Source organism: Gordionus sp. m RMFG-2023, chromosome 3, assembly GCF_954871325.1.
Source record: "Gordionus sp. m RMFG-2023 chromosome 3, tfGorSpeb1-WG-v2, whole genome shotgun sequence".
Lineage (NCBI taxonomy): Eukaryota > Metazoa > Nematomorpha > Gordioida > Chordodea > Parachordodidae > Gordionus > Gordionus sp. m RMFG-2023.
The window spans coordinates 2,373,827-2,398,869 of record NC_088777.1 but is presented as its reverse complement, the minus strand read 5'-3'; the positions used below and the strand labels follow the sequence as shown (position 1 = coordinate 2,398,869).

Sequence of the window (25,043 nt, the reverse complement as noted above, 5' to 3'; positions counted from 1 at the left end):
TTTTAAACTTTAATGTTGATTTTTCTCATTTTAAACATTCGCGCAAGTGGAACACTCCAAACCAATTCTAGGCCCATGATATATTAAGAAGCGAAAACGAGGAGGAAGTAAAAACGTTTTACAGATAATTATCTCTTTAAAAGATGGTTCAAAAAAATATTATATTAAACACAAAGTTTCCTATCTTTAAGCTAAGAAGCATTTTAAAAAAAAACAATGTATTTTTTATGAGATGATTATTTACAAGTGCGCTCACCATATATATTTGAGAACCACAGCCAGCAAAAAACCTGACCCGAAGAATAGTATGATTGATTTTTAAAAAAATTCGGGCTGGACTTAAGAATTTCCAAATAAATCAAGAATGTTTCCAATTACCTTTTTTTAAACAATTTGTAAAATAAAGAACAAAAAATCAATCAAAAATAACGAAATTTTAAAAAAAATTAAGACCGGGCCGGTAAAATGATTAATTATAAAAATCCGACCCCCGCCAAAATATTGTCCGCTATGGACATCGTCATTTTTTTTTGGTCTTTAAATAATTTTTTAGAAAAATAAACGATAAAATATTTGTGAATAATGGTTATTGTTTTATTCAGAAAACATGATTTCATTTTCTACGAATAAGGAAATTATAATAATTAATATATAAAATGAAATAATGGCTAATTTCAATTTATACTTTTAAATTTGAATATAATAAAATTATAATAATCTATAAAATGTTCATATCAATATAATATGAAAAATATGAAAAATATAAAAAAGAAATACAAATTCTTTAAACATATAACTGCTTCTAAAAATCGTTATATATATATATATATATATAAATTTATTTAATTTTAAATCTTAAGATGTAGGTTTCAATTTATTAATGATTATTAATTAATGTTTTATTATATTGCAACAAAAATGAAATTTGATAATAATATAAAGTACAAACGTGTACAAAAATAATACAACAAAGGTAGATATATAAATATACTATATTAATTAACTATCATTTATTTAATATTTGTATATAAAAATATGACTATTCTTTTTAAAAGATTTTAATACGAAAAAAAAGGTATTTTCAAAATATCAAAAAAAATATATAATATATATATATATACGTATATTTAGGCTAAATTGCAAAAAAAAAAAGATTGTACTTTTGTATAAAATAAACATAATATGTAATAATAATAATAATAATCTTCTTTTCTTTTATCATTCGACGTTCCTGTGCAGTTTAAACCCTTTATCATTTTCGTCGGTGGATGGTTGAATAGGTAATCTAATTAAACACGCGTCCCCATCATATTCAGTCCTATCGTATAAATATAGTATTTAATATATTATTATAGTACAAAGCTAACGAACGAATATTTTACAATTATTCGTATTTTCGAATCGAATAATAGCTTTAGTATTCGCACGAATCGGATCGAATAAAATATGTAATGATTCGTTTTTAAGTACAAATTTATACGTGGTGGGCAGAGTTGTTAAAGGGTCTAGATACAAGTATCTAGATCCTGTATCTAGATATAAAAATGTGGTATCTGTATCTAGATAGATTTTTGATTAAAATATCGGTATCTAGATATTATTTACGATGTATCTGTGATCCATTTAAAAAGTATCTTTTAACAACTCTGATGGTGGGGTAAAATGGAACCCTGAAAGTCGGCCCGTACCCGCATCCGGACCTAATTTTTTTATTTTAAAGTATTTCGGACCGAGTAGGGTTTGGGGCATAAATGTTCCGAGCCAGGCTGGGTTAAGACCTAAAACGTTGATTGGCTCTGGTCTCGCGTATACACGATACAATTATGTATTTAAAATGGTACAAATTCCTGAATCCACAATTCGCTTGGGTAACGGGACAGTAAAGAGAGAGACCGAGGTAGAAATATTCCGATTTTGAAGAAACATAAAATAATTTCGAAGAAGATACTAGAAAGAGTGGCGTACTTCTCTACAGTTTTCACATCGCCATTTTCGTGAGCAGGTTTATGGTTGATGATAAAATGCGACGGGGTATCGTAATCCTTTGATCCGCCCCTTTTCCATGGCTTGTCGTCATTCTAAGGGGGGGGGGAGAATAAATTACGAAAATGAATCATTATTTTTCTAAAATAGGATATACTTCCCTTTATAACACTAATACCGCATGTGTAGAAACATGTAGAAAACTTTTAGTGGATGAACGAGATCTCGAAATATTTATGAAGAAAGGGGTGGGGGAGAGGGGAGGGGGAATCAGGAAAAGCTTAGATTAAACTACTCATATGTAAATAGGCTTAGGGATGGTTAAGCAATATCCACAAAATAAGGTAGAAGAATTAATTATTTCGGGAAAATCATCTCTTTTAAATGTAGTTAATGATACGATTTTTTTAGAGCATTTCAATAAAAATATATATATATTCATTAGAAGATCTTAATGTTTGACGCAAGTGCGCAGTCTCTATCAAAAAAAAAGAATGATAGCATTATGTTAATCAATACATTTTCAATAGTAAAAAAAAGTAAGAAAGAAAGAATAGAATTTATGCTGTTATTGAAACATTTTTTAAAAAAAATGTCTACCTTGTTCCACGGAATCTGGGAATCAAAATAACTAGGTTTTTTGGCAGCATTTAGCACAACGGTCTTATTTTGGATATCGACCGACCAGCATTGCACGATATCCCCTTTCGCTAAATCCTCCGCTTTAAGAGCTTGATACCCCTTCAAGTCGAAGCGGGAAATTATTATATTCGCCATACTTAATTGTCGAGGAGTGAGTCTATTGTCCAGCACATTACTTAGGTGCATCATCTGGATATACATATTATTATTTAATCTTTTTTTAAAAAACAGATGGGATGTTAGTCAGCTGTGAACAACGAAGAAAAAAAAGGGTGAGAGATAAATATTATTATAATATAAGTTAAGCAATACCCCCCAAAATCCATCCTTAAGTCTCATGTGGCGGGGGAGTGGCAACGTCTTTTGGCGGCTAATGGAGGTCTATAAGGTTCCCTTATGGCCTGGGTCTAGAATAGGATCACCGACTCCTCGCCACCTAAAGGGGTTGATGTCCGGAAGGGGTAAAAAAAACCTTGCCACAAAATTTCCCAATGATTAAATCATAGGGAAAACTGGCCAATCTAATCGCCATTAAACGGGGAAGGTAAGTTAAACAATAGGCCTAGCCGAGAACCAGGTCTGGTTGTCAAAAAAAAATTGTCGATTAGAATACTTCCGGAAGTAATACATTACCCGATTTTCCTTATCGAAATCCTCCAAGACGTATTCCAACGGTTCCAAAAGTTTTAAATCAATAGCCCGAAGCCTAACTGCTACCCCCTCCTTCGTCTTTCCTGAGCCCGCGGACACGTCTTCGTCGAAGAATTGGTATTCCGAATCAATCGGCAGGGCGAACTCTAAGATATCGTGCAGCTTGGCAACGGTGTATCCATTATTCTTGTTACTGTCATCGTTGGGGACAAAATCGGCGAAATAAAACGCGATTTCTTGATTGCCATCGAAGCAAATTTTGAAATCCCCGTGAACGACGATCAGAATTTTGAGCGTACCGCCGTAGGATACCTGGCGTGCAAAATTAAAATTAGGGAATGAGTGCATATTAATTTTGTTAGAGCTAATTCTATATCTCTCAAATTATCGTCCTTGGTAGGCCTTTTAAAAAAAAATTCTAAACAGCTGTTTCGAATAGTTAAATTTGATAAATAGGAATAAATACAACTTTGGCGTATGTTTTTTTTAAAATAGATATCACCACCCTTACGTCAAAATCTTTCACTGAATTGAATTCCGAATTAAGAACGATAAACTAAATGGAGCTAGGAGGCGGCTACCACGTATTGGACGACAATAACGCTCGATTTCGAAAAATAAAATTTAATATTATTTTTAAGGAATTTACCTTGAACGCATTTTGATCGCCGTTGAGTCTCGTTACTATTCCGTAATACCTTAAATTCGTATTTGGCGGCGTGAGCGGAGCGTCCCAATCGTCCGCTTTGTCGAACCTTTTATGCATGAAAACTCCGTGAGCTATAGGCGTATTGTTAAACGGGAACGTGTAATAGAGGAAATGGGGTGGCATCGTCGTATCTATCATGCAATAAAAGTGCTGCCCTTGGGGGAAACTTTTATTTCTTATTTGGCTAAGTCAATAAATAATAAATAAAGGTATATATAAAAAAAATATATATATAAATGAATATCTAGTTTATCATCGAAATAAACAATCGTTATGGAATACGTCTCGTTAAATGAAAGAAGGAAAAAAGAATCGCGAAAAAATTGTAATGGACGGACGCTACGTGGCATATGCCAAACAATGACGACTAAATGAAGGATTAGTATTTTTAAAGGAAGAGCTGCAATAACCTACGCAATCACCAATGACATATAAATAATAATAATACCTAGACTGAAGATGCATTCATTAAAAGTGTACATCAATAAAAAACAGCTGGGGACGCCATTTTGGTTATCCATATCATTATTAAAAATTTTAAACGAGAGGACCATTTTTCTAAGTCTGACGCAAACTTTATTAAAGAATTGTCTGATCGTATAGATAATAAGGAAGCAAGTTATCAATATCTTTTTATTTTTTCGAATATAAAAAAAAAAAGGCGGGAGAAAAACGGAAATAAAAAAAAACAGATAAAAAATCATTTTAAGCAAATTTTTAATCAGTTAATTTTCTTAATAAAACTCAATTTATCAAAAAGAGCAGGTTCATAAAATGAGTGTGATATTGACAAATTTGCGTAAAATTGGTAGATTGTATTTTCCATAAAAACACAAAAAAAAGTGTTATTTAATCGTTATATATTATATAGCTTAGAGGCAATGGATTATATATTTTTTTTAAACTTTAACTCGTTTTTTGAGCGCCATATTTAAAAAAGAACATCTGATTTTTACCGGAAATGTATGTTTTTAGATGTTATTAGAATACCTACTTTATGAATTCGAAACAATTTCAATGTTAATCTCTAAATCATTTATAATAAAAAAAATTCTGTGGAAAATAATAATATAAATCTATATTTGGTTTAATGGGAAAATTTTCTAAAAATCATAAATAGTAGGTGTTGAGGAAGGTCAGAGATTCAATGCTTAAAATAAAATCGATAATTCTTTACACTCAGTTGTAAATAACTGGGTTTTATATAGTGTATTATACTTTATGAATCCATTTTAAGACAAATAAATCATTAATATTAAGGTTTAACTTAAATGATTAATGTTAGATGTAAAACAGTAAACCTATACGACCAATTTAAAAAATAAAATGTAATAAGACCTATTGATATTTTAAAATATTTATTAATGGGATCACGTGGTCGAGTCCGATCTACTATATATCACCCCCCCCCCTTCCCATTCCAAGTATTGAACCGCCAAGTTGATTTCAGAAAAAAATGCTCCTCACGGGATTCGAACCCAGAACCTTCGGATAGAGAAACACGCACTCATCCGACTTAGGCCATAGACACTCTTCGAAAATGACCTTTTTTAAAAATATATAAACATTACAAATAAACGAGCGTTATTACCTCGATCGTATCGAAATTTGGTACATACCATGTTATATCTTAACATTAACCAAACTTGAGTAGTTTCTTATAAATACTTTCATCACCTGGTAAAGCTTCGAATCGGCATAATGTGGGAATGATCGTGTAACACTAAATAATCGCACTTGACTTGATTTTTGTGACTAAAGGAGCCGTTCGAATTATCGCTAAATTTTGGTTTTCGTTTCGAGTGGACCAGATAACCCCGGTACGTGGTATTAGTTTGAAAGAGGTCATAGGGCAGGAGCTTAACGTCAAGCACGTGATCTGTGTTAGAGTATGTTTAATACAAAAACAACCAGAAAATATAAACAGCCTTTAGAAAGAGATCTAGTTGTTTTGTCCGACCAGGGTTCTTAAAACACATTTATGAATTCGTATTTTATATCCCATTTAAGGGGTCGGTCAATTTTAGCTATGGTGTTCATTTTTGAACAACATCACTTTATTAAAAAAATAAAATATGGTTTAGAGCAATGACATATAATAATACCTAGACTGACGATGTATTCGTTAAAAGTGTCCATCAACATCAACGAAAACAGCTGGGGACCCCATTTTGATTACCCATATCATTATTAAACATTATAAACGAGAGGCCAATTTATTCCTATGTCTGACGCAAATTTTGTTAAGGAATTGTCTGAAAGCAAGTTATCAATTTAAATAGTAGTTTTTTAAACACGAGAATAATTACTGTACAGGGTTATCAAAATGGCGAGACCAGCTGATTTGCATTCAACGACGCTCTCGAGTGCATTATTATGAACGCATCGCTAGTCTGGGTATCATTAAATGTCATAGGTTTAAAGGCGCAAAACTTTCAATTTAAAAAAAAAAGGATTCGGGGAAATCGGCGCGATACGTAAATATATAAATATCTTTCTTTCTTTCTTTCTTTCTTTCTTTCTATAATATAGCTGCCGTACCAACTCTGGGGCGTTCCCTCATTTTGAATACGACCAAAGTTCCGCAAGCCTTCACGTTTATGTTGTAGGTGTCGAAGGGCAGAAATCCTAAAATTTCGTCGCGACATTTAGATACGCCATTTCCGGCGATCTCGGAAAGATTATCATCTCGGGCGTCCCGGCGCTCGTGCGAATGGCAGGAATAATCGAGAGCGTTGTCGTATACAAAGTCCCAAAGGGTTAATAGCAACGAGGATTGGTTGAACATGTCGGACAGCGCGTGCGTGTTAAAATGGTTGGACGATTTGTTGAAATTATTGCCAGTAAAAAAATGTTCGTATTCTCGAAGGGCGAGTGTTAATATTTCGCGAAACGAGGGCTCCGAAAAGGCGGCCGATATTTTGGATTTGAAGGAACAGTCGTCTTGGAGAAATAATGGCGGCAGAATTCGAAGGGGTAAAAAAAAAATATTAATTTTAAATATTGTGGCAGGCATTATGAACTCTTCTAATATAAGTCTTACCTAAATCTGAGCACCTCACAAAAATTTGCGGGATCATCTGGCTGAGTAGGATTTAGCGTCTAATCAATTTTTCGATTATCGTTTTATAACTAGAAGCAAAGATCGATACCGTAACGGATATCGGTACATCCGTTACGGTTCAGATATAAAAAAAGGGCTAAAGGAATAGGGTTTACACTTTCTCGTATATAAACTTATCAGAATAATTTACTCTGACCAGTATTAACCGATCTTCAATTTAACCGAAAACGGATTGATCGATATCGGCAGGATATTGATTTTAAGATGTTTTTAGAACCGGTTTTAAAATTCGAAAAAAAATTAATTTCGGAACGGATCGAATATTTTTAAAAAAATTATCGAACCCGAATAAAATCGGTCGGTCGAAATTTATCGATGATTGTCTATTATAGTGCGACTTAATTGAGCGTTTGCGTTTCGCTATGCACAAAAAAAAAGGCTAAAAATTAAAGAAACAATTAAAGGGGAATATACTTGTTTTTTTTTACCGTTTTTTCCCCGAAAACTCTCAATTAGATCGCCATTATTAGATCCGATATTTAAAAATAAAAAAAAATAGACATTCACATCTCTAGTGTTAAACTAAAAAAAGTACATTGTTAAATCTTACTTTCCTTCCAATTTAATTAGGCATATTATTAAAAATATTGTTTTATTAGCTTAGAATATACCATCATATTCAAAGGCGTCGGATAAAAATTGGGTCATCTCCAAGTACCTGATTCCCTTAACCATGTGATAGTTATTGGAGGTTAATTTTTCGTAACACTCGAACAATTTATCGTACCGACATCTGGGTGAAGAAGCGTTATTCTTTGGATCCTTGGAATCGTTTGAGGCACCGCTATTATCCTGCTGAGGGCTTTTGGGATAGTAATTATAATCGACGAATCCCAAGTAAATTTTGTCCTCAAAATTAGCGTTGGTCGAGCTCTCGTCGTCACGGTCAATTCCGCCTCTTCCAATCACCGCGTCCTTGATATCGGCTAAAGAATTGGCCCGCGGTTCCGCGCCATTATCGGTATCAGACGACTCACAAATTCTGACCGCCAAAGGACATAGTATGGAACCGTTGTAATCGGGATAATCTGGCAAGCGATGAGATAGGGTTTCGCTCACAGTAACTTGGTACAGTTTAACAAAATCTGTAAAAAAAACAAATTTTTAAGAAAACTATAAACTACTCACAATATTTTCTTAAAGATATGAAATATCCTAATCCGGAACTTTAGAAATTAAATCGAATCTATGAATAAAATTTCTAGGGACCCGAATTCCTCTTATTTTCAAGAACTGCTAAGAAAAACAACAAAAGTGCAATTAATTCCCATACGCATCAAATTATCGTTCCAAATGTTTCGCTTCCTTTTCCATGGCTAAGCGGATGGCGGAATTCTCGGAACGAGCTCAAATCTAAGAACCGGAAACTAAAACCGCTTTTTAAAAATTTCTAAGAACTGTTAGCAGGTACTGACCTTTTGTAACAAAAAATATTTAGAGCCATAAACCAGAAGCACGTTCCTTAGTTCAGTATTTCAAACTGTGCAATGGCGCCAAAAAAATATTTTAGCCCTGTTTATGAAAATCAATTTAATAGATATTACTCGCGTCAATCGCTTCCGGTTGAAAGTTGCAAGCGTCGGGATTGTAAGGCAATAGCATATACTTGTAGCGGTACGGAATTTCTGCGGTAGCGTCTGAAGACCGCGGAAAGGGCATAATAACCATCAACTTCAATTGACTCTCGTAAGTTTTGACGAAGTAACCCTGGTTATTTACAATGTGTTTATTGTTTTTTGTCGATGGAAAAAAAAAACAAACAAAAAATATTTATTATAAGTAACTTGAGCACTCAGTTCGCTGAACCTGTTAGCTTAGACGATAAAAAAAATCAGAGTAAATCGCGAGTGCACTTAGCTGGAATGCGTAGAGCGTACAATCAATAAGTAACTATGTTCGATCGATGAGGTTGGGGGGGGGGGGGTGATGGGATCATGAAATAAAGGCCCACCCCGTGGGACGTATTAATATTAATGTTGCACTACTTTTATTTTTATTCTAGATATTATATATGTTATTGTTTAAATTATTTGACTTTCGTTTTCATAGGTATATCGCAAAGAGTGTCATATACAAAAGTAAATATACACAAAAATTTGAATCTAAATAATAATTTAAAAAACCGGTCAGAACCGTGGTTTGCACTGGAAAAAACGGAAGACCGGTCTCATCCGGTTTTGCTTAAAAACCGCTAGGACCGGATGCATGATAGAATATCAAAATTATAAAATGAATATTTTTTTAAAAAAAGAAGAAATTTTAGGAAAAAATTCAATAAAAAAAAACATCAATAAATTAATCGAAGTTTTGATGAATATTCTAAAAATTTATTGCATAAGATTAGGATAGAGAATAAAATAAATATTTTGATTTCACCCATATGGGTGTGTTTGTGCCTTTTTATAAATTCGGTAGGGGTTACAACGGGCCACGAACTGGGAGCTGGGGGGGGGGGTGCGAGTGAGCCGAATTTTTTTGATTCAGCAGGTCTAAAAAAGGAGATGAGGAAAGGTCCTATAACTGAGTAGGAGAAATGTATTACAGATACATTCGTAGTTCCTCGCCTATTTTCATAACTTATTCTAAACTTTAAATCTTATTATATTTTCCTCTAGAGTCCAAATAGGTAGATTGCAGAAATACCGTATAAACCGACTCCTAACCCTCACCCTGCCAAGCCCTAACCTAAGGAAGCAAAACTGTTATTGTCTCAAACTTTAAATTGGTCTTTGGTTTATCGGGGATAATGAGCATTCCAATAACTTTTAATGGCGTTTATAATTTCTCTACCTAACCCAGAAGACTTCTTTTTTTTAAAAAAAAGGTAGATAGATTGGAGAATAATATATAACAACACACGTTATAACGGGTTTCATTGGAGCTCTTGGCCAAAGTATCGAGTGACAAAATCATATCGCGGGCCATGAGATGGAGATCACCATTTTCGTTGGCATCACCCGACTCAGACTTTAGGCTAAAAGTAACGGTATCCCCGTGGAAGGTCTCTTCGACGATATTGTTGTCATCAGCCCCCTTATCGCAGATTTCGTTATGGTCCCCACTAGCGTGATTCTGAGATCCGTGAATATTGTAATCGTGAAAATTTCGCGAACGATCATAGGGATTCGTAGTGTCGATTGCGTCCACATTGATAATCGCGTATTGAACAATGAAAGGAATGCTAGTGGAGCTATTTGACGCAGGTAATTTTTTTTTTAAAAAAAAACATATATTGAATCGCAAAATAAATAAACAATAGTCATATAAAATGGTCACATTATCTCTCCTCAAACGATATTTTAAAGTGAGTAGCAAAACGGGAACGTGTTATTACTCCGAAAAACGCTTTATCGAAAGCCAATTAATTTTTTTTTATAAATTTTTCCAGTCAATTAACTAATTTTTTTTTTTAAAAAAAAACAAATCTTTGTTTCCTTCTTTCCTTTAAATATATCCAGAAAAATCTTCCTAAATGGTTTCTGACACCAAAAAATAATCAATTCTACTTTAGGTCTATCAGTCCCGTCAGATTGTGATCGCCGTACATGTCGGCGGGCTTAACTAAAGTCCCAGCGTACCTAGCTTGAAGGGACTCCTTGCAGTTTATGAACAGGAGATTCTTCAACAGCATTCTGTCGTCCTTTAAAAAAAATTTTTTTTTCCAAACGTTATTTATAAACCACATCGACCGTTAGTTGTTTCAAAAAAGTATAAGTAAAAAAGTTATAAAAATCTTTGTTGTTAAACGGCTCGTTTTGAGTCTATTTTTAAAAACGGCTAACTCAGTCAATATTTGACTCAGAAAAAATGTTGCGCGAGCAAGATTTTGCTTGTAGAAGGAACAAAGATTCTAGCCATATATTATCGAAATCTCGAGGCCTTAGGCAATATTTTTCTGGCTAAAATATTGAGTTAGTCGTTTAACAACACTAGGCTTCTCGTTAGGTAGGCAACTTGTCAAGTTACGTTCTTACACGAAATTTCGCACCCTTTTCAATCAACAATTTTTATTTAAACCTTTGAGAGCAGTTGAGGGATGGGAAGAACTTACCCCTACTTTTAGAAACTTGCGTATCCGCCATAAATTTTTCACGTGCACCTCAATATTTTTTGGAAAAAAAACTTATAAGTTAATCTTTTATTACTAGGTGATATTACGTAATGAAACCGAAATCGCCATAAATATTACATTTATTATCTCATATCATTATTATTATTAATTATTATTTATTAATTATTATAAAAATTTAATTTTAAAAAAGAGGCAAATAATCATAAACTTTAATAAAATTATATATTTAAATATATATAATTCATATCTTTTCTCTCCCAAAATCCTATTTCCCATAATCCTACATTCGGCCTCATCATGGCGGGGGAAGGGCAACGTCTTTTGGCGGCTAATCGAGGTTTAAAGGGTTCTCTGTGATCTGGGTCTAGAATAGGATCACTGTCTCCTCGACGGGGTGTGAAAACCATTAAAAAGGGGTTGATGTCAGGAAGGGCATCCGATTGTAATACCTTGATACAAAATTTCCCTCAGGTCATATCTTTTAAAACCACTAATGCGTTAACTATTTACAGAAATATAGTCTAACATCAATGTTCTATTTAGATTTACGATTTTTTAAAAATCTCCGAGGCTGAAATTAGAACCCGCGAAAGCTCCAGCCAGAGGGTTCAAGAATGTGAGCCAAAATTTAATAATTAATAAGGAAAAGAAACGGAAAACTTGAGTATGTCTTTCGACGGTAAACGCGATATCTTGTCCGGGCTTCATCGCGCAACGCAGTTCAAGATTACGGGGGCGATTTGGGTTATGATCGCCGAACATATTGGCATGATCGTCAAGGTAAGACGGGATGACACATGCCATGTCTTCGAAAGGGAAAGACAGCTTGATTTTTTTAAAAAAAAAAAATATATAATATTTAGATGATTGACGTTAACGAAAGAATGAAGACATAAATATCAACCTCAGTTCCGGCGCTGACGGTGTTACCGCCTATACTCGTCACCCGAATCTTTACAATATCGCGCTTCGGCTCGCTTCCTATGATCGTTCCGGTGTAAAAAACGTTCCAGTTATCTTGGTCAGAAGATCCGTTATCCGAGCCAAATATCTTGATGTTGTAGGCGTGCCTGATAGATTCCAAACTGAAGTAATAAATTAAAGGGGTTAAACGCAAATATCATTATATAACATTTTACGGTCGAACGTTAGAATCTGATAAAGTAAACCGAAGTCGGTTATAACCCCCGGTTTTTTTTCTTTAAAGGGAACCAGTAGCGTCGCGGGGAGGGGGGCAAAGTGTGCCAGTCCTGTTCCTATAATTTTTTTGGCATGTATTCATTTTCCCCTGACACACCTATATTTCCTATTTTCGAACGAAGGAAGGGTTACCCATATACATTTTTTCCCCTAAGAGAAGGCATATATTATTTGGATAAGGATATCAGAGAATATGTGTTTATTCCTGGAAAAAAAAATTCAGCATTCCGTGTAAATATTATATCTTTTGACTTATAATATCTTTATAAGTTTCTAAATGATAATTTTACCATATTAACTGTATATAAAATCTAAATAACAGGTGAAATGTATCGATATCTTCATTGGGTCTGCGCCGATATTTAGAGTTATTTTTTTTTAAATAGTATCCTGATACAAACCGATCCAATACTTCTTTTCATAGGTCGAGTAACATTTTAACCAATACTACCCTAAATCGTATTAAGAACATCGGACCAAAAAAAATAATCATTTTTGTCATATGGTATTGAATAAAATATACTCTTAAAACTAATCAATCTACAAGAACCAAAATTTATTGTATAATAAAAAATTTTGAGAGACAGAGGTAGCTAAAAATTTGATATTTTACCGCCATAATTATACATATCTAAAGAGTCACGTTCCGCTAGTGTCATTTAAACGCCTCGATTTTTCGCGGACGAATTAGCAAGATTTATGTTTAATCATATCATTTTTTTTTATTTTTATAAGAGCACCGCGAGGGACGATAAGGACACTACATTAATCCTCGAGCCGAAACTCGCGTGCGAGAGAAAAGGGAAGGCAACGCGGATTCGGTTCGGTTTCAAAAAAAATAAAATAAAATAAAGCGTAATAAATTACTCAACGAGGAAACTTTAAAAAAAAAACGTCCATAGACGATGTATGATTAATTTCGAGCGAAAAAAATTAAAAAAATAACAATGGTAGGTTAATCGTGGGAAATGTTCAAAAAGAATTACACGATACAATGGTTATTGTCTTATTATTTCCACAACCAACCACCATTCATAATGGTGGAGGAAATTATTAAATTTATAATTTGCCTCTATAAACTTGGGATATATAAAATAAAATGAATTAGAAACAAAATTTTTTTCTAGCGGAGTTAAATTTAAATTCTCGATTTATACTTTAAAAAATCTACTCTGTTTTGTTTTTCGAAGAATAAACTCCCTCCCAAATATTTAATACGAAATATTAACACCCTATTTTAAGTTATATTGCAGACTAAGGAAGAACCGTAGGAGAAAAAGAATTAGTTATATATCAAAAAAAAACTGTTTTTTTCATATCATACTGTCAGAGACGAAAAATTTTTCGTATCAGCTGCCTCTGTCTACGGATTAAAAGTAAGTTATTCAGTTTTAGAGCATCGAGGTTCCCTAGAAATATGATGTTTAAAGTTAGGCCGGCAGGAGAAAAAAAGAAGTTAAGGCGTATGATTTTGGGATTAATATTATAACAATTGGACTCAAGTATTATGTTGAGCATAAGTAAGTCTTTGTGTAGTGACTTTTGTCAACTAAGATAATTTCTGTTAAAATGGATGGTTACGCAAAACGTCTAATTTAAATATGGTATTATAAACCAGGGATACGCCACGATATCGAAGGACACGTATACGGGGTCTTCCTGTTGGGCGGCACGAAAATTGTGTCGAAAGGTTGGATAGATATCCTGCATGCTAAAGAACGTAGTTCTCCTTTCTCCCAACCATTCGTACTCCAAGAGCCACTTAAATATGGGAGAAATAAATTAAATTTATCGTTTGATTATAATATATATCTCCCGGGAATGTGTTCTTAGCATGTGTAGAGTACCCCAAACTGTAAATTTCAAACAATTTTGCAATTAACTTCAGAACCACTCCTAATACCAAAATGTCTATGGCTGAATTTTATAGGGTAAAATACTCTACACATTGCTAGAAATACATTTCCGGTTAAATTGGATTTAAAATTGAGAGATTCCGAATCCCCGCGTATTCCGAATCCTCGTACATAAAGTACGACGCATTTATCAAAGTCGTTGATCTAAAGCTGTGCCGATCCACTATACGATATTTGTCCAAAATTGATCGGACAACCCTGTGTTGGTTATCGGATCGATGATGGGCGAATATCGGAGCGCGGCCCCAATGTTGCTAAAATAAAGGGGAACACGTTACTGTAATTGATTATTTCTAGGAAAATGAAAACGTCAACATCCAAGTGATCCCCTTGTGTCATCGAAAAACATTTAACCTGATCATCATCCATCTTATGTTCCCCGATGTTACTCCCATCACGTGTTCCCAAAATCTCGTCTTTCTTCGGGCAACCAGGTCCGCCAACAATTTTCCCGACCAAGCGCGGTACGCCGAATCCCGAGTTGTACATATCGCCCAGTAACATGACATCGATGGCCCTCTTATTTTTGTCGACATAGACCTCATAAGGGTTGTCAACCTTTGAGGCTGATTCCCTCATTTTGACCCTAAATATGACAACATCTGATAGAAGATAAAAAAATCACATTTAAAATTAATATAAATAATACGAATATATTATACAAACAAAGAATGACCCTCGGGTAAGAATGGCCGAAATTGGTGATGGGAGTGTGGGTGCAAATGAATTGCGTATTGTTTTAGTTAGGAGATGGCTATAAATCAGCTGATTCGGGGTAACAACGAATCGGCTGATAAGGCTGTTTGGCTACTTTTATAAAATAGGGCAAAAAAATATATACTTCGCAATTTCGAATTACATACAAAGAAAGTTATTGGTAAAGAGGATTGGTGGAAGGGGGGGGGGGGGGGTATAATATATTAGTAGGTCGGCGTAACGCGTTTTTCGGCTCGGGGGGTGGGATAATTATTTTTAACCGACCCGCAAAATATATTTTGTATAAGTAGTGTCCGGTCTAGCCCGTAATAATTTTTTATGAGGGAATAATTCCAAAACTTAGCCCCGGTCTGCGGCATAATTTACCCGGCCCAGCCCGATAATCTTTTTTTATACCCGACCAGGGATATTTCTGGAAAGGTTGCGCCGACCCCTAAAGAATATAAGCGATCTACATCGGGCACAACTTTTCAACCGAACGAAATTTTGTTTTTATTTGTCCCGAATAAACCCGAACCGCGCAATAAAGATTATTTGTATGCCCGACCTGACCCGAATTTATTGGCGCCTTTGTTTATTGCAGGAATTTAAAAATATATATCAATACATTTGATTAAATGTAAATCTTATCATATTCAAAAATCTGAGCCCGATCCGGCCAGAACCGAAATTATTTTTTAAAAAATACATCCGGCTCGGCTAGAAATCCGATTGAACCGAGATTCGCAGATCTCTAATGTATATGTTATCCTGATTTAAAGATTTCGAAGGAAAATAATACTTTTAAAAAATCTTAAACCCAGTCCCCCCCACCCCCATTTGTTTATAAATAAATGCATTATTTGCATTTACAATTAATTAAATTAAAATATTTAATGCGTTCATATCCGTAACCATATTGTAAGAGTTCCGCATACCACCTTATAGTGCAACACAAATTGAGCGTTTACTTTCTGCCGTATTATTTTTTAATGAAAAAAAAAACGTAACGCATACCTCGTTTAACTTGAGGTTGCCTTTTTATTAATATCGTCGATTCGAAATTTTAAATTAGTACTAAAAAAAAGGATATGTCTTTTGAAAATTATATTATCGTCTGCCTTCTTATTTTCTTTAATTTCTAAATATTCCTTTTTAGGATAATAAGTAAGTTATTTATAATTACATTTTTATATAATATTTACAAAGCGAAGAATGAGAAAAGTAATGAAAAAGCAAAACCTATTTGTGTTTTTTAAAATGGTTGCTAACGTCAAACAGTAATTTTACCAATTTGCACGAGGCCATTTAAAATGCATTATTTGTGCTTGCAACCCAGCGTTAGAAATGCTCAACTTGTGCGCACTATAATATACTAATATAAAATACCCCCCCCCCCATCCACCCCCCCCCGGCATTTTCTCCAGGTTACCTTTTAGATCTCAAGTATTTTTTTTTTAAAAAAACACTTGATAATTAACCAATCCCCTTTCATTTTACAATAAACCAATATTTCATAATAACACATATCGTGCGGTTCCACTTGATTCCTTTTTTTTTATAAAATTAAATTAAATTAAACAGGAAGTTAAAAAAAAATTCAATTTTATATTTTAGCAGATTAAAAAAAAAGACATTTTAATTTCAATTAAATGAAAAAATATTAATTTAATATTTTTAAATCGACCAAAAAAATAAAAATCGATTTATCAAATTCAATCTACCCCCCCCCCACCACATACACATTACTAGTTTTTATTTTATTTTTTTTTGTAAATTTTGTATGATAGGATAGTATATAATATTATATTATATATCAGAAACCTGCAGAGGTAACATTTGCATGAGCCGGCCGGATTATTATTTTTTTTTTCATATTTTCAAACCCGGTCCGGTCCGGTTTATTTTTTTTAAGAAAAATTTTCAGACTCGGCCCGGTCCGGTTTATTTTTTTTTAGAAAAATTTTCAGACCCGGCCCGGTCCGGTTTATTTTTTTAAGAAAAATTTTCAGACCCGGCCTGGGGGGGCCTGCAGGTCTCTGTACATGTATATAATGGGGTAACTGTAAGCCGACCCGAGCCAAGAAAATAAAAAATATTGCCTAAGCCTCGAGATTCTGCTGATAGATGCCCAAACTTTTGTGTCTCCTCCTAAGGGCAAAATCTTCGGGCCTTGCGAAATATTTTTCTGGGTAAAAATAAGTGAGTTTAGCCGTTTTTAAAAAATATTGGCAATGAATGAAGCCATTTCGCATCACCACACTTAGTGATAAAAACAAAAATTTAGAAAAACCGGGTCGGGCCGTATAATGATCCATTAAAAAAAAATCCGGGCTGGACCGAAAATTTCTCAAAAAAAAATACCAAACCGGTTTCGAAAATGATTTTATTTTAAATCCGAGCTCCGCTATCCGTAAGTGTTATGGCCGGGTTTAAATAATTCGGTTCAAGCCGGGGTAGCTAAATTTTTTAATTTTTAGCAAGAAACAAGTCCGCGTAACGTAAAAATAAGGGTATATTCCAAAAGTACAAAAATTTTCTCGAAATTTCGCAAATTTCAATAATATAATAAATTTTTTGATTTAGGACGCAACGCACCCCTTACAACTATATCGAAAAAGAAGGGGAAAAAAATTAATTTCTATATTTTTTTAAAAATAAATTCGGGTCGGGCTGACAAATAATATCTATTTCAGGTTGAGTTATTCGGGCCGTAATGTCGAGTTCGGGCCGGATTTGAAAAATTAGGATAGATGCATATCACTGATTCGCGGATTTCTGGATATTTTATTTATTTCAATAATAACCTAGCTAATCTATATAAAAGATATTTGTTATTCACCTAAAAAGGAATTTTAAATATACTTAATTACTTTTTTTTTATTGATATCTAAATGGAAAATTATAATTTTTGATTTGTGATCGGAGTTTAAAACTATTAAATCATTTATTTTTTTTCTAATATAGATTTCCCGCCTTTATATTTATGCCTGGGCAAAATGAAATAGGAAAAAATAGTGATAAGCATATTACATGTTAGGTATGTTTTATAATAGATAGGTTTTAAATATAATATATTTTAAAAAAATACGGGCCGGGCCTGAAATTTTTTTTTAAAAAACTGGGTTATGCCGGGCCTGTTAAAAAAACCGGGACAAATTGAACCTCTGCAGGTCTCATAATAATACCTAGACTGACGATGCATTCATAATAATGAATTTGATAGGGTCGTTGAATGCAAATCAGCTGCACCCGCCATTTTGGTAACCCATATAGTAATTATTATCATGTTAAAAAACTACTATTAAATTGATAACTTGCTTCCTTATTATCTCGATGATCAGGTAATTCTTTAATTAAAGTTTGCGTCAGACACCGGAATAAATAGAACTCTCGTTTAAAATATTTAATAATGATATGGGTAAACAAAATGGCGTCCCCGGCTGTTTTCATTGATGTACGCCTTTTAATGAAACGCATCGTCAGTCTAGGTATTATTATTATATGCCATTTAGACGAGAATAGGACTTTTCTATCAGATTTTGACGGAAATCGGTTAGCGCTAATAAACCCCTTATTGGGTGTTATCGCTAAATAAACCTAATCTGTGTCCTACTGTTTTGTTTTTCTTAAAATATTGGACAAATAAATTCTGGGTATCTGACACTTTTTTCCCGCTCTCTTGAATATTCTATTTTTTCCTCAGTTCCGATATAATTCTTCAATTTTTTTTTCCGGAACAGACCAATTCCATGGAATATAAGAAGCTTGGATTTAAAAAATTTTTCCAGATCGAGATTGACTTCTCATTTTTTTTATATAGTTACAAACTTAAGAATTCTAAGATTACGAAAAAAAATTTCTATAGAACTTAATATCTGAACAGAGATAAATGACCCTATTTTAAATGTCAAAATTTTTCGGGAAGAGGAATCTTTTGAGCACTCGATTTTATATTTCACTGTTTGTTATTATTGGAACTACAAAGTCAAATCTAAGAGTTAGAAAATCTTCCTAAGATTTGCGTAATCCAAAAAAATTCTAAAAAAAAAATAAGGCGAACCCAGTCCAACAAACACTGGTTAATTTGGTAACTTATTTGTGTTAGAATATGTTTTAAAAAAATTAATTAAATTCATATTATATTATTTAATATTCTCCGTGACTTGTCTCGATTCATTATCACTGTATAATAACATACAACTACTTCATCCCCTAATAGTGCGCACAAATTGAACGTTTCAACGCAGCGTTTCCAAAAGCATATAAATAATTTAAAATACAAAACGCAAACATGCTCAATTTAAACGAATGGATTTGAAATGCATTATTTACGTTTTGAAACGCAGCGTTGAAATGTTCAATTTGTGCGCACTATAAGCCAATGACGACATTTCCCCCAACCTCAAAATTTTAAGCCCTTACCCTCTATCCAATCTCTTGCCAAATAAAAATTAGCAGCTAAAAAGGAAATTCAAACCAAAATTAGCCAAAAAAACGGAAATGAGATTCAAAACTATCCCCCCTACCCCCCTTCCAATTTTACTTCGATGATAATAGCATGTACCTAACCCTCACCCTCTGATTTCAATGACGACCTTGTGTCACCCCCTGTCCCCTTGAAGTAGACACTAAATACCTTAAAATAAAAGATTATCACTAGTTGTTAATATTCGGTCATATTTGTCATTTTTCTCCAAGTTATCATATAGCAGTGATGAAGCGGCCAAAGAAGCAGGGGAATCATTGCTTCCCTCACACATTTTTCTTAATGAGCCGATTTTTAAAAAATGGCTAACTCAATATTTCATCCTGGAAAAATATCATGCAAGCCTGAAGATTTTGCTCATGAACAAGGGTCTAGACATATGTTACCGAAATATCGAGACTAAGGCCGCATTCATAGTGGATCCGATCAGACACGATTTAACAGCTGATCGATTTTTAAAATCGGTTTATGAGAATCAATTTTTCTTTATTAAAACCAATATTTCTTAGTCATGTATAGAATTAAAGATAAAATTAATGTTATTTTTAAAAAAAAATTGATCTCATAAACCGATTTTAAAAATCGATCAGCTGTTAAATCGTGTCGGATCGGTTCCACTATAAATGCGGCCTAAGGCTATATTTTTTTCTGGTTATTTAAAAATTGGCTCGAAACGTGCCGTTTAGCAACACTAATAAAATGAATATAAACCCAGGAAACAAATCGAATTTTTTTTAAAAAAATTATAAGAATTTTGAATTAATGTTATTTAGCATAGGTGTCCAATTGGCGTAACTAAATAGTAACTAATTTTTCATGAAGGGTGATTCCACGTTAAATCGACCAAAAAAACGAGATTTTCGGCCGACCATCTCAAAAATGAATGAAACTTTGCATGTTAGTTATTAATATGCTGTAAATGTTAATAAAATCAAAATTTTAGAGTGCTAGCTCAACCAGATCCAAAGATATACGCCTTTAAAGTCGATAATCGCGAAGTGCGAGATTTTGCGTGATTTCTTTAAATCGTGTTTTTTAAAAAAATACTTAAGATAGAGTTACAAATTATATATCATTCTATAGCCCTTAAAATTTTACGTTGGAAAATATAAAAAAAAAATTTAAAAATTTCAAGTGTTTGCTTATTTCCGGTAAAAATAAAAAATTAACATTGTTAGGAAGCGATTTTTTTTGGGGGATAATATTCACTAAAGATGTTTATTACCTTTATATTAAACGATTTAATAAAAAATCTCGATAGCCATTTTTGTTTTTTTTAATTTTATTTAAATTTTTATTATTTTTATAAATAAAAAAATGTAATATAGATGGCGTTATATTAAAATATTTTTATAATATATAATTTTTAATAAGTATTGTGATTAAAATTAAAAAATTAATTGAGTTTAACCTAGAATTATGTCCTGGGGCGATATGTAAGCATGCAGCTTATACAGATATTATTTTATTTGGACGCTATATTGTAAAATAAACATATTTTATAATTTTATACACAAACAATTATAAAAAAAAAATACCTCTTGTTTTAATCTTATCCCATTTTGTTCTTCTTAATAGAATTTCTTGAGATGATAATTTGTAGGTACGTCCTGTCACTGTAATAGGATCTACTATCGTTATTATTTGATTAATGGGTAACCATATCTTTTCCTCAATTGTGGGGTAAAAGAAGGATAGTGATGGTCCATGGGGATGTAAAAAGGATATATATATCTCCTCAGTAATTTCATTCTTTTTTAGTACTGTGGCTAACCCCCAAAAATCGCCATAAACACATGTTACGAATCCTTTATCGGCAAAAAACAAATTATCGGCAAATGGCAAATTATCAGCATTTGAGATACTGTTAATTTGAAAGTCTTCTGCGCATGAATATATTTTTGATTTAAGCTTACTTAAACTCAAAGGAAATACAGCATGTATTTTCCGAGTTCCTGGAATGGGACGTGCTAAACTGAATCTTTCTCGAAGTTTAATCTCTTGCAAATTGTATTGTTCTTTTGTTATATACGTAAAATTTGCTGATGGCATGTTTTGTTTTGCAAATTGATATAAATCAATTGGCGTTAAAATGTGGCCAGAACTGATGCGCTGAAGGCTTGAACGTGCTGCAATGTTCCGCAAGGCTGTCACATGGACCTTTTCCATGAGATGTAGCTGAAAAATGCCATTCAGCTGCTACATCAAAATCTGATCCATGATAACACAGATTTATTAAAAAATATTTATTTTTATATTGCGCAGCTGATCCATCGGAGCAGTAATATATTTTGCTTGGCTTTTTGTTGAATTTATTGCTCAAAAACTTTATCATTTTAGTCTGGTATAAATGTACTGCAATAACGTCATGTTGAAGTGAATCTAAATAAACTTACCTTATGTAGATTTTTTGAAATAGATTTATGGCCCTCTCTAAAAAAAGGATTGGTACAAAGCAACTTCATTATTACAATTTTTAATGCTGAATTTTTAAAAAAAAATTTTAAGTTAAAAAGAATTATTATTTAAAACCTTATGTTTTTTTCAATCATTGATTGATAATTAAATTTTCTATTTATCGATTAAAAAATGTAATAAAAAGAAAAGAATAAAAAAATAAAATAAACTGATAAAATCTTTAATTTCAAATAATAACGATAGTAGATCGATCCACAAAAATGAAAGTATATATTTACAAATTATGGCTTTATGAAATTCTATTAATAAGTGCAAATTATAATAGTTTGATTTTAAAATATGTTTATTTTACAATATAGCCTCAATAAAATAATATCTGTATGGGCTGCCTGCTTACATATCGCCTGAGGACATCATTCTTTGTTATTCTAGATTGATTTTTTTAATTTTAATCACATTACTATTCATATTTTTATTAAAAATTATATATTATAAAAATATTTTAATATAACGCCATCTATATTACATTTTTTTATTTATAAAAATAATAAAGATTCAAATAAAATTAAAAAAAACAAAAATGGCTATCGAGATTTTTTATTAAATCGTTTAATATAAAGGTAATAAACATTTTTAGTGAATATTATCTCCCCAAAAAATCCCTTCCTAACAAATTTTTCATTTTTACCGGAAATAAGAAAACACATGAAATTTTTAAATATTTTTTTTATATTTTCCAACGTAAAATTTTAATGGCTATAGAATGATATATAATTTGTAACTCTATCTTAAGTATTTTTTTAAAAAACACGATTTAAAGAAATCACGCAAAATCAAGCACTTCGCGATTTTCGACTTTGAAGGCGTATATCTTTGGATCTGGTTGAGCCTAGCACTCTAAAATTTTGATTTTCTTAACATTTACAACATAAATAACTAACATGCAAAGTTTCATTCATTTTTGAGATGGTAGGCCAAATCATTGGTCAATTTGTCATGGAATTACCCTGAACCAAATTTTTAAATCATATGTTATTCTAAATATTTTAAATGAACTTATATAAGTTGTGTAAATTATGTTTTAAATGGTCAGAAGGTATAAATTTGTGTAACATTATGTTTAAAAATAAGAGTTAAGGATGTAAAATTTTAAAAAAATGTTTACTTTTTTTTAATGAATAAAAGATAGAAATATGTTAATAATTTTAAAAGAAATCTACAATGAAATGTAAATTGTGTTTGATAATATATTTATACTTATTTTTAGCTCAAAAAAATTAATACACAAAAAAATAATTATAGGAGGATAAACAAAACCAATTTTAAAAATTTGAAGAATAAATACAAAAACGTTTGTAAACTATGATTTCAACAACCAAAAGTACAGTACTGGGATTTTCATCTTTAAAATGAATAGAACTTATTGTAGGAACAGTCATTTATTTAATCTATCAAAACATTAGTTTTTATAATTTGGTTCTTGAGCATTTACTGCAAAAGGCAAATTCTGTGCATTATTCCTTTCCTAGTAGTAAACTTTGGCTTCATCACTGCTGTAGTGATTTGATTATTTTTGAGTTATACTTAAATAATAAAAAAAATCATATGTACCATTAATGACCAAGTCCTTGATATAACCATTTATATCGAGTCTACGAAAGTAAAAGCTTTCAGAATTTAAATGTTTTTTGGTAGGATATATCTTGTAATTTCTTTGGTTATTGCCTTTAGATAAAGAATCATTCAAATTAAAATGACCAGATTCTATTTTTTTGATAAATCCATACTTATCCTAAATTTATAAATAAGAAATAAACTATTGATTAAATAAAGGTTTACATTTATAGAGAATATATTGCCTATACATATTAAATCATCCTTGATAGATGTAGAGGCTGAATAAGTATTGAGTATATCAACAATTAATCTATTATTTTGATCCAAAATATTATCTATTATACTATTTTTAGTGTCTAGTGCAAAATATTTGGTCTTAGGCTTTGAGAAACTATATGGTGTTTTATGTAATTTAATTTGGTCAATGGATTTTGATAGGCCATTATTGATATCTATAACTTTGTTATTATTTTGATTAATAAGATTGGGATTAAAATTTGGTGCAGCAATAGATTGATAACTATTATAATTTTTGTAATTAATTGGTTTCATTTTATTTTGATGCTGACTTTTAGAACCTGAGAAATTATTTTTCATATTAAGGTTTATATATAATTCGAGTAAATTAGAAATTTAAAAAAAAAACACTTATCCGTGAATAGAGGCGTTTGATTAAAAACCAATGATATAATTGTTAAAAACATAATTTAGAAAATGTGTTAAACATATGTTATTTATTTTCTAGATTTTAAAAAAAAATTTACTATAGTTAGCTTAAATAAAATTGCATTCTCTCATAAAAATTTATCTAAACACAAAATTTAAGTAGTCAGGAATTTGATTAACTAATACTTTTAACAACTTTAGAGTTACAGATTACAGGTAGTATACTGCTCACTAATTAATTATTCATATCATACAAATATTCATTACCCATAGATACAGTCTCTATATGACCGTATATTAAAGAAGAACAATAAAAAGGATACTTGGTGTTTGATTGTTTTATAAATTTATCCTGACCCCTTACTCCTACAGACAATTGATCTATGGAAGTCCCTCTCTTAGTCGATCCTCCATCGTCGATACTACAGAAGGATTTAGATAAACCTCTAGTTGGCAACTTCGTTGCATTCCTTAAATCGAGGAGCCAACTATAGGACCATTCTCTACTCTTCTTCATATCCGCAGGTAGTAGATACGAATTTCTTGAGGCTTTCCCGTCGCGAAACCTTGACCTCCTAAGCAATGACGAACTATGTCACGCCATAGGTCTTAGACTTAATTGCGATATGGTAATGCCTTATCACTGTATCCTTTATCAAACGTTGGTCAACTCCAAAGGCCTTCACTCTTTACACTGCAAGCGCTGTAGAGGTAGATTCATTAGGCATTAAAAATGCAATGATACCATTGCCAGGGCTTTAAAATTTGTCGGCATCCCATCAACCCTTGAACCTACTGGCCATTACAATTCCGATGGTAAGCGGCCCGATGGTTCGACTATGATCCCTTGGAAGAGGTGG

General features: G+C 32.3%; 1 protein-coding gene across 1 annotated transcript; it reads right to left on the bottom strand.

The window, feature by feature from the left end:
- Positions 1-1,205: 1,205 nt before the first annotated feature.
- Positions 1,206-24,152, bottom strand: LOC135926337 (uncharacterized). Its single transcript, XM_065462178.1, has 17 exons — positions 23,740-24,152; positions 23,512-23,692; positions 14,652-14,899; positions 13,997-14,142; positions 12,086-12,266; positions 11,842-12,006; positions 10,616-10,749; positions 9,969-10,299; positions 8,654-8,816; positions 7,721-8,194; positions 6,527-6,928; positions 5,663-5,864; positions 3,926-4,169; positions 3,259-3,588; positions 2,584-2,814; positions 1,966-2,078; positions 1,206-1,318 (listed from the first exon to the last, which is right to left on the bottom strand). Exons 1-17 carry the CDS (start codon positions 24,112-24,114, stop codon positions 1,219-1,221), a joined length of 4,020 nt encoding a protein of 1,339 aa, XP_065318250.1. The 5' UTR covers positions 24,115-24,152; the 3' UTR covers positions 1,206-1,218.
- Between the last annotated feature and the right edge of the window lie 891 nt (positions 24,153-25,043).

What these genes read in the sequence shown, in the direction of transcription:
- LOC135926337 (XM_065462178.1), bottom strand. Translation starts at nt 24,114, where the DNA reads ATGAAAAATAATTTCTCAGGTTCTAAAAGTCAGCATCAAAATAAAATG. An exon ending in GCAATATATTCTCTATAAAT is followed by an intron (nt 23,693 to 23,739) that starts GTAAACCTTTAT and finishes TTATAAATTTAG; the next exon opens with GATAAGTATGGATTTATCAA. An exon ending in CCGATTCGAAGCTTTACCAG is followed by an intron (nt 4,170 to 5,662) that starts GTGATGAAAGTA and finishes TTATTGACTTAG; the next exon opens with CCAAATAAGAAATAAAAGTT.